At 41.8% G+C, this 15,155-nt stretch overlaps 1 protein-coding gene across 2 annotated transcripts in view; it reads left to right on the top strand.

Annotated features, from left to right (window-relative positions):
- Aff4 (AF4/FMR2 family member 4) overlaps nt 1-15,155 on the top strand; it is a 96,682-nt gene that overhangs the window by 48,402 nt on the left and 33,125 nt on the right. For both annotated transcript variants that reach the window (XM_045153718.1, XM_045153717.1), the window contains 4 exons: nt 5,979-6,015; nt 9,344-9,389; nt 12,577-12,631; nt 14,654-14,691. In XM_045153718.1, coding sequence (XP_045009653.1) covers nt 5,979-6,015; nt 9,344-9,389; nt 12,577-12,631; nt 14,654-14,691 — 176 coding nt within the window. The remainder of the gene's footprint in view (nt 1-5,978; nt 6,016-9,343; nt 9,390-12,576; nt 12,632-14,653; nt 14,692-15,155) is intronic.

The raw sequence follows: 15,155 nt of genomic DNA, 5'->3' as shown, positions 1-15,155 counted from the left end.
CTTAAAAATACATTAGAAAACCAGGCATGGAGGCACATACCCTTAATCCCAGCACTGGAGAGGCAGAGGTAGGAGGATAATTGTGAGTTCAAGGCCACCCTGAGACTACATAATAAATTCCAAGTCAGCCTGGGCTGGAGCAGGACCCCTACCCTAAATTAGAGAGCCAGGCCTAGTGGCGTACACCTGGAATCCTGGCTAAATTGAGATACTAGCCTGGGTGACCTCTATCTCAGAATAAAAGGCAGAAAAAGAAGGCTGGAGATGTAGCTCAGTGGCAGTTTTTACTTTGCACGAACAAGGTCCTAGATTCAGTCCTCAGTACTGGGAACAAGCTTTGATCCTAAACATACTAAACCTGGAGGTAGCAAGATGGCTCAGTGACTTGCTTACTTAGGCAGTTGCTTCAAATATGCCAAGCCTCTTTTTCCTCAGGGCCAGGGACCCAACTGAGGCTATTGAGCTTGTAAATTCCCAGCCCCAGGTCTTCTGATGACATTTAACAAAAATTAGTATATTTACTTTTTTGGCAATGTTGCACATGTACATAATGTATTTTGATACCTCCTCCCATTACCCTTTCTTTCCCCCCTTCCTCATCCCTATTACTCCACTTAAGTGTCTGTGCCACTGAATAAAAGGTCTCTTCCTACTTCACAGCCAGTAACTACCAACAGCTCCTCAGGAAAGACCGGGACCTCATAAGCCCCTCCCTCACTTATAATACATTGTTGATAGGTCTTGTGTTGTACAGGTAACAACTGCTGTGAGTTTGGTAGTGCAACAGCCATATCACATCTGAAAAGATAAGAGTTCTACAGCATTCCTCTCCATCCTCTGACCCTTACATTCTTTCTGCCTTATTGTCTGTCCTCTTCTGTAATTGTCCCTAAGCCTTGCTGGGGTGACATAGATGCCCCATTTAGGGCAAAGCCTTCAACAGTCTCTTAACTGTCAGCACTTTCAGCACTTACGAGATTCTACAGTAACTGCCGCCTATGGCACAAAGAAGCGTCTCTGACCAGAGAAGAGACACCACTAATCTCTGAGCATAAACATTCAGAAGGCATTGGATTGTCACATGTTCATTTAGCAAAACAGCAGTAGTGGCTTCCCCACTAGGACCTACAGTTCTTAGAATTTTGTTTTTGTATGTGTTTTGAGACATGGCCTCAGGTATTCCTTGAACTAAAGATGACCTTTTGAACTCGTGGTCCTCCTTCCTCCATCTCTCAAATGCTGGGGACAGGCAGGTACTGCCATGCATGGCTCATAAAATCCTTGAAAATCAGTATAAAATTCCTCAAAAAACTAAAAATAGATCTACTATATGACCCAGGTGTACCATTCCTTGGTATTTATCAGAAAGACACTAAACATTTTCTAAAGATCATCAGTGTTTGATTGCAGCACTAACTAGTCACTGAGGCTAAGCTTTGTAACCAACCTTGATGTGTGCTCAGAAGAGTAATAGGTAAAGAAAACAAAGTCCTTTTCAGCCATAAAGAATGAAACTATATAGTTTAGAAAAATGAATACAACTGGAGATAAATCATGCTAAGGAGGTTAAGTCATTCTCAGAAAGACAAACATCATGCTTTCTTTCATTTGAGGATGCTAAGTTTTTTTAAAAATATATTTTTTATTTTTATTTATTATGGGGGGGCACACTAGGGTCTCCATCCACTGCAAACAAACTCCAGATGTATGGACCACCTTTTGCATCTGGCTTACATGGGTCCTGGGGAATCAAACCTGTATCCTTTGGTTTTGCAGAGATGCTCCTTAACCACTAAGCCATGTCTAGGTTTTATACAGATACGTAAAATGATATAGGTATGTACATATGATGTAGAAGTGAGTCTGTGTGGGGAACAAAAGGGACTAGTAAGCATTGAGAAAGGAAGGAGAGCTCCATAATTACATATGTGCATGCACATGGACAATGAGTATATGCCAGTTCCTTTGTTTGTTTGTTTGTTTGTTTTTTGTTTCTTTGGTTTTTCGAGGCAGGGTCTCACTCTAGCTCAGGCTGACCTGGAATTCACTGTGTAGTTTCAGGGTGGTCTCCAACTCACAGTGATCTCCTACCTCTGCCTCCCAAGTGCTGGGATTAAAAATGTGTGCCACCACATCGGCTTGGTTTGTTTTTTTAAATAACTTTGAGAGAGAGAGAGAGAGTGAGGGAGGGAAACAGATTAAGAGAATACTATGCAAGGCTTTCAGCCACTGCAAATGAACTCCAAACTCATATACCACCTTGTGCTTATGGCTTATGTGGGTCCTGAGGAATTGGCATCACAGGCAAACACCTTAACCACTAAGCTATTCCTCCAGCCCTGTTTGTGTTTTGAAGTAAGGTCTCGCTCTAGCCCAGGCTGATCTGGAATTCAGTATGTAGTCTCAGGCTGGCCTTGAACTCACGGCAATCCTCCTAGCTCAGCCTCCCTCCTACCTCACTCAGCCTGAGTGCTGGGATTAAAGGTGGGTGCCACCACACCCTACTAAGATGATATATATAATTTATTTTTTATTGGAGAGAAAGAGAAAGGCAGCTAGAGATAAAATGAGAGAGAATGAGAATGGGTATGCAAGGGCCTCTAGCCACTGCAAATGAAATCCAGAAGCATGTGCCACTTTGTGCATCTGGCTTACATGGTTACTGGAGAATTGAACCTCAGTCCTTAGGCTTCACAGGCAGTGCCTTAATGGCTAAGTCATCTCTCCAACACACAATGATATATTTAGTTTTTAGAGAGAGAGAGAATTGATGTGCCAGGGCTTCAGCCACTGCAATTGAACTCCAGGTACTTGTGCCACCTAGTGGGCATGTGTGACCTCGCACTTGTCTCACATTTGTGTGTCTGGCATTCATGGGATCTGGAGAGTCAAACATGGGTGATTTGCAGGCAAGTGCCTCACTATCTAAGCCATCTCTCCAGTTCATCCCCACCCCCAATGGATGAAAACCATTTTTCTAAAAATATGCTTACACTGGGAAAATAGTATTACAAAAACAACATTATAGTTACTCTAATTTTATACCTTTTGTTGGCAAATACCACAGTGATTCATGTACAGATTTTAAAGACTTGGAGACAGAAGCTTCTAAATTCACTAAGCTTTGATTCTAAATACAACTTTTTCAAAATGTTTTTTTGTTCATTTTTATTTATTTATTTGAGAGTGACAGAGAGAGAAAGAGGCAGATGGAGAGAGAATGGGTGCTCCAGGGCTTTCAGCCACTGCAGATGAACTCCAGATGCGTACGCCCCCTTGTTCAACTGGCTAACGTGGGTCCTGGGGACTTGAGCCTTGAACTGGTGTCCTTAGGCTTCACAGGCAAGTGCTTAACCGCTAAGCCATCTCTCCAGCCCCTAAATACGAACTTTTATTTACATCAAGGAACATAAAAATTTACCTCAAGTTAAGTAGAAGCCTTTTTATATTAAGGTAACAAGTGAAACTTTATTATCGTGATTTATTCTGCAGAGGGCTTCTTCCATTTGTAACTATGCCTTTGTGATATCCAGTGAAAGCAAATACCACAATAAGCCAATTTTTGTGTCAGATCTTTGAAGCACTGTATTTTTTGTAGAAGGAAGGCTTTGTTTTTAGTAATAGAATTTAGAAATTATTCTAAAATTATTTCATTTTTCTTGTCCTTTAAAAATCATAATATTGTAATCATGCATAACCAGTGATTTCCTGATATCTATGTAGCATGTGTCTTTTGGAAAGGATCTGTAGCAGTACAGGAGTGGGTGAAGAGAGCTGGCTGTGGTGCATGAACCCGTAAGCCCAGCTTGGGAGGCAGGATTTCTGTAGAGAATGGGAGAATTTCTTTGAGTTCGGTTTGCTAGGACTACATGGTAAGATCCTGAGTTCTTTTGTTTGTTTTGTTTTTTAAAGCTTGGAGAGCAGTTTAAGCTGTAATCATCTTCATCTTCTGTTTTTGTCATTGGAATGACCTGCTAGTTTATCGTTACCCTAGGAATTTCTCAAAGCTGTTCTCTGTTTGCAGTGTGAGCTGTCATCACAGAATTCAGATGTGATGTTATGTACACAGAGATCTTTACTATGTCCGTAAGCTATGTGACATAGCTCCTTACGTTGCCCATCTCATTCTGATCCTCTTTTTCCACTACTCTCTTCGTCCAAAACGGAGTAGGTTTCATGGCCGCCTCTAGTCTGCGTTCAAGCTTTGTTGCCCTTGCTGACCTTGACACAGGCTCTGTCCCCGTCGGCACGCTTCCTCTTTTCCAGCTTGTTTCCTGTGCACCTCCCTCCGCACACCAGCCGAGTCGTCCCTCCTTGGAAGCCTTGCCATCCTCCTGGCTAGATCTCTCCCACATCTGCAAGGCTCCATTAAGTCTGGTGTCTGTCCTTGCTCTCTGTTGTACTTACGTAGCACGTTTGTGTTGTATCTTTGTTTACATGAGTATTGAAAGGGGGTCCATGTGGGCAAGACCCTTGTCTGCTTTCCTTGTCATTCTGTTTCCCTAGTACTTAGCTGTATGAGTAAATGTAATGCCAAGAGTTTGGGTTTCACCCAACAGCCTGCAATCCTGCTCTCAAAGTAGAGGCAGGAGGGTCATGAGTTCAAATTCAACCTGGGCTATATAGTGAGACCCTGCCCCCAACAACAAAAAAAAAGTTTAGATCTTATAGCTAGGAAAAACAAAGAATGTTGGAAAATCTATGAAATACTGGAGAACCCTTGGTGACGTATTAAAACTTTTGTTTGTGGACAGTTACAGTAGAGGCCATAGTTGAGTGAAGGAGAGACTAGAAACCAGAAAAGCCAAAAAAACCTGACGTCTTCCATATGTGCATGGAGAAGATGGTTTTGCATTTTAGTGGTGTTCCGGAGGCAGAATCCAGTAATGTGTGGTGACCAGCTGACCCGTCAGAGGTGAGAGAAAGGAGTCAGAGATTTGGGAACTTGAGCTTTGAAGTTCTAGTCCACTCATGAAACATAAGTGAGTTAGGAGCCTTGATTTTGGGGGAGGGGTTTGTATGCCATGTATGAGTGTGTGTACATGTTCGTCTGTGTGAGTGCTGGTGTGTGCATGTCGTGGTGCAGTGTGGAGATCTTACCTTCTACCTTAGCTGAAGCAGAGTCTCTAGTTCACTGTTCATGTGCTCTAGGCTTGTGTTGTGATTACAGATGTCCATCTTAACTGTGTCCCTCTTGACTTGGGTTCTGATCTCAGATACTCATGCTTGCCATCTCCCCGTGTCCCCAAAGGTAGGGTCTCTGGCCTGGAATTCACTGTGTAGTCTCAGGCTGACCTTGACCTCAGAGATCCTCCTGCCCCTGCCTCCCTGGTGCTGGGATTAAAAGCTTGTGCCATCACACCTGGCTGTTTTGTATTGTTCTGTTTTTCGAGGTAGGGTCTCACTCTAGCTCAGGCTGAGGTGGAATTCACTATGTAGTCTCAGGGTGGCCTTGAATTCACAGCAATCTACCTACCTCTGCCTCCTGAGTCCTGGGATTAAAGGCATGTGCCACCAAGCCTGGCTTGATTGATATTGTTAATACAATCTCTCTCACAATATTAATTCTGCTGATCCAGAATCACATGGGGGTGGCTTCGAACTCATGGCGATTCTCCTACCTCTGCCTCCCAAGTGCTGAGATTAAAGGTGTGCACCACCACACCCAGTTTACACCTGGCTTTTAAAGTTGAAATTATTTAAACTCCCCAGGTCTCTTAAGTTAGGTAATGAGTATTATAGATGCTGCTAAATAGAAACAAAGACTACTGGGCAGATTAATGCTTTTTGTATTAAGCTTGGGTAAAGTGCATTTATTCAACAGCACATTGTGCAGACTAATGAGATGGGATCATCACATTGTTTCAGTGCTTTTTCTTGTACCTGGAACAAGCATTTTTATGCAGTGGGAGCTTTCCCCACTGCTGCGCTGCTCTCTTGTGACATCACTGTGTATATCTCTATGTTCTTTCTCTTAGGAGTCTCAGCAATCTAACTTTGGCGCTGGAGAACAAAGTGAGTCTTCTATGCCTTTCTTTATTTTGTGTGAAATGTTCTTTTAAAGTTTGTCTATTTTGACAAGTTCATACATGTGTATAATGCATTGTAGAATATTTCTTTACTTACTGGTTTTCAAATTTAAGTTATTGCGCATTTTATTCATATGGACTTTATATTGCTCTCTAATATTCTTTTACATGTATTATCCTAATTTTACCTGATAATTAGTAATTGCTAAGCTAATTCTTGGTAAACTTAAAAAATATAAAAACTGTGAGTCATTATAAATCAAAATAGGAAAGGATCTTGTGGTGCAATGCTATTACATTTGTCTCCAGAAATCAAACTAGGTCTGCTCAGCAATTAAAAGGCAGTTGTTTGCAAAGCCTACTGGCCCGGGCTCAATTTCCCAGTACCCATGTAAATGTAGACCCAAGCATCTATTGTTAGTTTGCAGCAGCAAGAGATGTTGTTGTGCCCCAGTCGTTCATATTCATCTTCTCTCTCTCTCTCTCTCTCTCTCTCACACACACACAAACACACACAACGATGTTTTATTAAAGTAATTAAAATGAACTTTCAATTTTTGAATAGTTGAAAATTTATAAGTTAAATTTAATGGGCACCTCGTAAACTCAAAAGCTACTCTCCTCTCTCTCTCTATCTCCCTCTCTCTCTCTCTCTCTCTCGTGATGATACGTGTTGGAACGCTGATAAAACACTACTAGTGGGTTGTGACTCTTCTCTACATTCACCATCTATTCTTCTGGTCTCAGTAGAAATAGAAAGTCTTCATCTCTGCAGTCTCACCTTCACCTCCAGTCTTGACTTCTGAGAACTTTTAGAAGATAGCTTTAGAGAATTCATGGGGTCCCAGGTGAGGTATAGCTTGATAGTGGAAAGATCTGGAACTATTGTAAATGTTTTACCTTCAACATAGAACTCCATAACAACATATTTTCCAAAAAGCAGTAATTTATCACATAGGGTAGATTTATGCTTTTATTTTATTTTTTTCCTTTTTTGAGGTAGGGTCTCACTCTAGTCCAGGTTGACCTGGAATTCACTATGTAGTCTTAGGGTGGCCTTGAACTCACAGCAGTCCTCCTACCTCTGCTTTCTGAGTACTGGAATTAAAGGCGTGCTTCACCGCGCCTGGCTTATGCTGTTTTTAAAGCATTTTGGAAGATGAACATGTGAAGTGTTTAATTCATTTTTTTTTGTTTGTTTGTTTTTGTTTTTCGAAGTAGTGTCTCACTGTAGCCCAGGCTGATCTGGAATTACTATGTAGTCTCGGTGGCCAACTCTGCAATCCTCCTACTTCTGCCTCCTGAGTGCTGGGAATAAAGGCGTGTGCCGCCACATCTGGCTTGAAGTATTGGACCTTTTGCTCATTATTTCTAGTGATCTTACTGATAAAAAGATGAAAGCAGAATTTCTCTTTAATGTTTTCTGCATCTCTGTATGTCCATTTTATTTATTTTACTTTTATTTTTTTATTCATTTTAATTTATTTATTTGAGAGTGACAGAGAAAGAGGCAGATAGAGAGAAAGAGAATGAGCGTGCCAGGGCTTCCAGCCACTGCAAACGAACTCCAGACGTGTGCGCCCCCTTGTGCATCTGGCTAACGTGGGACCTGGGGAACCGAGCCTCGAACCAGGGTCCTTAGGCTTCACAGGCAAGCGCTTAACCACTAAGCCAACTGTCCAGCCCGGTATGTCCATTTTAGTTCTGCTTTGCAGCTATAGTTACAGGAGAAATGGACCTGACATTTTTCATATGAAGAAAATAGTTATCTATAGAGCAGACATACACATTTTCTCTCTTTTAAAATTCTTAGAGCTGAGCTGGCGTGGTGGTGGACACGCGTGTGCGAGCACTTGGGGGGAGGCAGGAAGAGGGGCGTGAAGGCTGTCCTCTACAGCATAGTGAGGTTGAGGCTGGCTTGGTCTACACGACACCCTGACTCCAAAAAAATGGAAAAATGCTTTCAGCCTTCTACCCCATGCCCGTTTTCTTTGCCCATTGTTGAACTTTGGCAAATAGACTTATGAACTCCAGCTACTCTTTTATTAACTTGGTTGTTTTTCCCCCCCTTTGGAGAGAGAGAAAGTTGGTGCACCAGGCCCTCAGCCAGTGCAGTCAAACTCCAGACGCTCGTACCACCTAGCGCACATGCACAACCTGTGCGTGCGTCATCTTTGTGCATGTGGCTTATGTGGGATCTGGAGAGAGCTCGAACATGGGTCCTTGGGCTTCACAGGCAATCGCCTTCACTGCTAAGCCATCTCTCCAGTCTCTATCTTATGTATTTTTCTTTGTTTGTTTTGTTTTGTTTTCGAGGTAGGGTCTTACTCTGGCTCAGGCTGACCTAGAATTCACTACATAGTCTCAGAGTGGCCTCAGATTCACAGCAATCCTCCTACCTCTGCCTCTGGAGCACTGGGTTAAAAGCATGCGCCACACATCCGGCTTTTTCCTTTTTGCTTTTGGAGGGGGTAGTTTGAGATAAGGTCTCCCACTAGCCCAGGCTGACCTGGAATTTCTGAGGTGACCTCGAACTTACAGCAGTCCTCCTACCTCTGCCTCCCAAGTGCCAGGATTAAGGCATGGTGGCATGTTAGTTTATTCTTTTTAATATTAAAATCATATTACATAAAAGTATAACAATTTATTTAAATAGTCTTTAAAAAGCTATTTTAGTTTTATTTATTTATGTGAGAGGGATAGGGAAAATAGATGCCAGGGCCTCTAGCCCCTGCAAATGAACTCCAGGATTAATGTGGGTTCTGGGGAATCAAACCTGGGTCATTAAGCTCTGTAGACAAGCACCTGAACAGATTAGCCATCTCTCCAACCCTTAAATAGTCTACTGGTGGATATTTGTTTCCACTTTTTGTTGTTAAAGTTATGCTATTGTAATGCCAGGTGTGGACATTGAAACAGCTGGAACATTGGGATTGTGAATTAAAGGCCAGTCTGGGTTAATTAGTAACATCCTATTTAAAAAATCAAAACACATAAATGATTAAGTAAAGCCATGGTATTATGAACATTCTTGTCTGTGTTCCTCAGCTACGTAGGTAAGCCAGTAGCAAGCAACATAGTCATAAAATTGATAAAATGTGTTGTCCTCTAAGAGCCTCAGGCAAGGTTCTAGCACACGAGCCTGCCTTTCCCTGTGCTCACTGTAGGTCACGTTGTTGGACTTCAATGTATTGCCATTTTGGTGAATGAAGAATTATTTCTCATTATTTTGATTTGTATTTCTTTGAGCGTAGATATTTTGCAATCTAAACGGCCAATTTAAATTACTCATTTCTAAATTCTTTCTGTTTTAGAAAGATATAATCCTTCTAAAACTTCAAATGGGCACCAGTCAAAATCGTAAGTTTATTTAATAAGTTGTCTTTTTTTTTGCTAGAAGTTGTTTGTAATAGCTGAATTTTAAAATAATACTAGAAATATTTATCTTTGCTTTACTGTTATTATTTTTTAAAATTTCCATGGTAGGGTCTCGCTCTAGCCCAGGCTGATCTGGAATTTACTAAGGAGTCTCAGGGTGGCCTTGAACGGTGATCCTTCTACCTCTGCTTCCGAGTGCTGGGATTAAAGGTGTGCGCCCGTGCCTGGCTTTTTGCTTATGCTTTTTGTGTGATGGTAGAAATTGAACCCAGGGCCTTGGTCATGGTGAGCGCAATGCTTTCCTCCTAAGCTACATCCCCAAGCATAAATAGGCAGCAATATGCAAACTTGTATGTAAAGAGACAAAGAATAAAGTTCTTTTTGGTTTTCAGGGCTGTATTGTCTCTGTCTTGAGTACTCAGTTCTGTTATTTAGAAGCAGCCATATACCAAAGACGTCTGTGTTCCAATAATCTTTTTTTGTTGTTGTTGTTGTTGCAAGGGTTCATGCATTCTAGGCTGACCTCAAACTTACTTAGTAATTGAAGATGAGCTTGAACTCTTGATTCTACCTCTGCCTGCCAAGCACTCAGCTTGTTGGCATTGTTATTAAAGTGGTGTTCAGTATTGACCAGGCACAGGTCTTGCACGTTGTGGGCAAGCTCAGCACACTTAGCTGCACCTGCACGCTAACAAAGGTTTCTTTTCACACAGCAGTGAGAAGCTGGCTGTGGTAGTGTGTGTGCTTAATCCCCGTACTTGCAAGGTTGAGGGGGTAGGAGCACCGCAAATCCGCAGCCAGCCTGGGCTACAAAACAAGCTCCAGACCAGCCGGGGCTAAATAGCAGAACACCAAAAAGAAATCAAAACCAACACCAGACAATAAGGAGGTAAAAGCAGAACTGGACTGGGTCTCCCATATGGGCCATAGTCCGCACCCACCTGGCTCCGAGCTCACAGTGTCCCTCACCTCAGCCTGGGTTGCGTGCTTGGGCTTGTTCATAGTTGATCTTTAATACAGAAATCATTTCAAAGACAGTTCAGGAGCTAGAAAATTGTTTCAGAAGTTAAGACTGCGTGCTACACAAGCATGAGGGCCTGAGTTAATCCCCAGCACCCACAGGAAAAGCCAGGTATGGCCACACATCCTATGACCCCAGTCCTTCAGAGGGCAGATAGGAAGATCACTGGGGCAGGTCACTGGTTACACTGTCTGACTGAAAACAGCAGCTCCAGGTTCAGAGAGAGACTCCACCCAAGGAATCAAAGCAAAAGAACATTAGCAGGGGACACCCAGTGTTCTTTGGCCTGGGGCATATGCATATCTGCACACACATTGCATGTAGTATATATATGTACACACACCACATACGCTACACAAACAGATGCCCCATCCCCCTAAAAGGACAGAATTCTTAGTAAATCCTCAATTAGCCACAAAATGTGCCAGAACACCATGGTTTATACTATCTGTAAGTTTTCTTGTTTTTGTCTTGTAGTTAGAACCAAGAATATATATCACAATATAATGGAGTAGGATATATTATTAATAATAAATTTAATCTTAAAGAATTAATGCCAGGACTCCTGAAACCATAAATTAACTCAGTGATCCTAACAAAGTAGTGGTGGCCGCCTTGAGTCCCAGCTTTGAGAGCGCTGAGGTAGAGGCTCACTGAACAGGGTCCAGCCAGAACCCCAGAGCGAGTTCCAGGTCTGCCGAACTACAGCAAGATCTGCTTCAAAAATAAGTAGGTGAAAAGGCTTAAATGATGGGTACAGTACCAGCTTTCTTCTGTGCCATAGCTGGAAACTACCTCAGCCTGCGTTAGCCTCTTCAGATGAACATAGAGAAGACTGAGAGGAAAGAACATTAACATAAAAACTTCCCCTACACTGCTGGCGTGTTCCCATTACCATATCTGTATGCCAGGAACTAAGGCATATCTATATGTGCGTACCACTTTGGTTGCTTAGGGAACAAAAGCATCCAGGACCTGGAGCAGTGTGGTGAAAGCTTTGACATGCTCACTATGTAAACAGGCTCACTAGCTCCATTATTAAATCATAAGGGTGGCGGGGGCTCACAGGAGGCTTCTCTCCTTCAGCCATAGAGATGCACTGCCCTTGCCTAAAAGAAAACACTTTTTTCCTCCCATCCCATTTAACTGAGCCAGTCTTAAAACACTTTTCATAACTATATGATCATCTGGTTACTTATTTCCAGATCTTTTCTATAACACTTTGAGCTTAGGGTCAGATTTAGAAATGCAGATTAAACTCTAAGGAGAAAGTGCAAGTGATTTGTTGAAGTGGAAGAAGATTTCCTTCCTAGTGACTGGAGACTGATAAAATTTATAAAGAAAGGTAATGGTAATGACAAATTAAGCCCTTGTCTACTTGCAGTTCTTTCTAAATGTGTGGTTTTTTTTCTGTCATATAAAAAGACAGTATTTTTGGTTTGTTACTCGTATTTTAAGTTTAATGATTATGGCTCTTAAGGAAAATGTAAATCTTTAGCTTTCAAAAATAAGATCCAGGAAATATCAGCTTATAGTTTTTATACATGTTTTTTAAATTGACTTGAACTTAAATGAAGATTTGGGACTTGGATTTAAAAACTTGTACATAGTCATTTCATTCAAAATGCTCTCACTGATGCCACTTGTCTTTCATATGCAGGCACTTAGGAGCCAATCTGTGGGTTAGGAAATTGTGTTCTGATTGATTGTCATGCTCACCCAGTTGCCAGTAGTTACATCGCTCTCTCCCTCCATGGAGCATTAGAAACCTCCAGAATTGCTCAGTGCTTTGATTGGTGTATTGCTTTCCTTTAGAAGTTACATCTCCTCAGTGGGTTGATGGGTATCTATAGTAATATTGTAGTAATGACAGAGTGCTTGTGTGGGGTTAGAGAAAAGTTAGTGATGATAGGATTGACTGTAAGCGTTACAGGGTGTGGCTTTTTATTTAATTATGAAGGAAAACTGTATCTTAAAACGGGGAAAATTCACGGTGTGTGTGTGTGTGTGTCTGTTTTAATTAAATCTTTGGCTACCACAGTGTTATCTCTAGAATTGCTGATCAATTTATTAGTAAATATTTAATAATCTGGCCTTCCTTAATAAGCTATTCCAACAATAATGCTCCTTTCTGCCTTTTCCCTCCAGCATGTTAAAAGATGACTTAAAGCTGAGCAGCAGTGAAGACAGTGATGGGGAACAGGTGTGTCTCCTATGAAGTCTCATCACTCCTCATAGGACTTGTCCCTGTGTGCTTTCGATGCTTTTAATGCCTCATTGGGAGGGGAGAGAAAAGTATGCCGGGGCCTTTCGCCACTGTAATGATGCTTCACCCTTGTGCGTCTGGCTTGATGGGGGCCCTGGGCCAGCAGGCTTTGCGAAGCAAGTGCCTTTAACTGCTGAGCCACCTCCCCAGCTCTGTTTTACAGAAATGGTAACTGGGGCCGGATGTGGTGGCTCACGCTCTTACTCCCAGCACTTGGGAGGCAGAGGTCAGAGGCTCACCATGAGTTTGAGGCCAGCCTGACTACACAGTGAATTCCAGGTCAGCCTGGGTTACAGTGACACCCTACCTCAAAGAAACAAAGCAATAATAATAATTATAACTGAATAATACCTCTGTGATCCAGTTATGTAAGCTTCCTTACACTGAACTATTGTAGTTTTCTCTCCTGTCTTTTAAATTTCCATTTTTTGAAAATTTGACCGTTCCCAAATATTTACTATGAATCAGAACATAATTAGCAAACCATTTACTAACAAGGAATATTAAGGTCTGGAACATTATGTCTTAGAGATTAATTATGTATTTGTTTGTTTAATTTTGGGGCTGGGGATCAAACCCAGTGCTTGTACATGCCAGGCAAGTTGCGTGCCACTTAACTACATCTCCAGGCTGAGATCCTTTTTTTTGTTTTGTTTTGTTGTTTTTCAGGTAGGGTTTCACTGTGGTCCTAGCTGACCTGGAATTCACTCTGTACTCTCAGGCTGGCCTCGAACTCACAGTGATCCTCCTACCTCTGCCTCCTGAGTGCTGGGAAAAAGGTGTGCACCACCATGCCCAGCTTTTTTTGATTTTTTTGAGATAGAGTCTCAGTGTAGCCCAGGCTGACCTGGAATTTGTTAGTCTCAGGGTAGCCTCAAACTCATGGCGATCATTCTATCTCTGCCTCCTGAGTGCTAGGATTAAAGGTATGCACCACCACGCCTGACCGTTATTCTTTATCTTATTTTATTTATTTATATATTTCGGGGTTTTTTTTTCTCTTTTTTTTTTTTTTTTTGAGGTGCAGTCTCACTGTAGCCCAGGGCTGACCTGGAATTCACTATGTGATCTCAGGGTGGCCTCAAACTCACAGCAATCTTCCTACCTCTGCCTCCCGAGTGCTGGGATTAAAGGTGTGCACCACCACCATGCCCGGCCCTGTTGTTTTTTAAAGATTTATTTTTAGGGGGGTAGGGAGGGAATTACCATGGGATATTTTTTTATAATCATGGAAAATGCTAATAAAAATTTTTAAAAAATTTAAAAAAAGAAAGAAAAAAAAGATTTATTTTTATTTATTTGACAGAAGAGGGGAAGAGAGAAAAAAGGGGGAGAGGGAGAATGGGTGCACCAGGGCCTCCAGCAACTGCAAAAGAACTTCAGACACATGTGCCATCTTGTGCACTTTGCTTACGTGGGACCTGGAGAATCAAATCTGGGTCCTTATGCTTTGCAGGCAAGCACCTTGGTTACTAAGCCGTCTCCCCAGACTGCCCAGCCTATTATTCTTTATGTAAAAACAGTATAGTAGGTTTATTTTATTTTATTATTTCAGGTAGAGTCTCACTGTAGCCCAGGCTGACCTGGAACTCATTCTGCAGTCCCAGGTTGGCCTCAAACTCATGGTGATCCTCCTATCTCTGCCTCCTGAGTGTTAGGATTAAAAGCGTGCACCATCACACCCTCATGTTTTTGTTTGTGGGCTTTGGTTTTTCTGTTACTGTTTTTGTTTTGAGACCGGTTCTTACAGTATGGCATAGTCTTACCATGTTGGCACAGCCTGACTTTGAACTCATGATCCTGCTGCCCTTCTCCTTCTGAATGCTTCAACTTGCTATTGTTAGTCATATGTGTTAGAGAAACCAGTGTTCTCATAAATTAAGAGTTCAGACATTCGTATCCAGCGAATAGTATACCACAGATTCATCCACAGATGTCTTTCCTGTGCTTTAATTTTAGGATTGTGATAAGACAATGCCCAGGAGTACACCAGGAAGGTAGGAATCCTTTTATTTTCTGTTATATTTAGATGGGTGAGATTAGCAGTTAAAATTCGAGTGATATAATAAACAGCCTTTCGATACTGTCAGTTGTGATAATGATGAAATATTTCTATAAATAAGATAACAATCATTTAGTTATGCACTTAAAGAGGTTGAATTTTATGATTTGCAAATTATTCCTCAAAACTTTTTTTTTTTTTTGTGTTTCAAGGTAGGGTCTCACTCTAGCCCAGGCTGACCTGGAATTCACTATGTAATCATCTCAGGGTGGCCTCAAACTCTTGGCAATCCTCCTAACTGCCTCCCAAGTGCTGGGATTAAAGGCGTGCGCCACCACGCCCAGCTCTCCTCAAAACTTTTTTCAAAGGTGAAAATTAATAGCTGAGTGGCAACCAGAAGCTTTTAGAGTGCTTACTTCATTTGTAATGAAATTCTGGGTTCACCAAAGTATAACAGCT

The sequence above is a fragment of the Jaculus jaculus genome, chromosome 6 (genome assembly GCF_020740685.1).
Source record: "Jaculus jaculus isolate mJacJac1 chromosome 6, mJacJac1.mat.Y.cur, whole genome shotgun sequence".
Lineage (NCBI taxonomy): Eukaryota > Metazoa > Chordata > Mammalia > Rodentia > Dipodidae > Jaculus > Jaculus jaculus.
The sequence above is the reverse complement of the archived record's forward strand: the minus strand, read 5'-3'. Positions and strand labels throughout refer to the sequence as shown.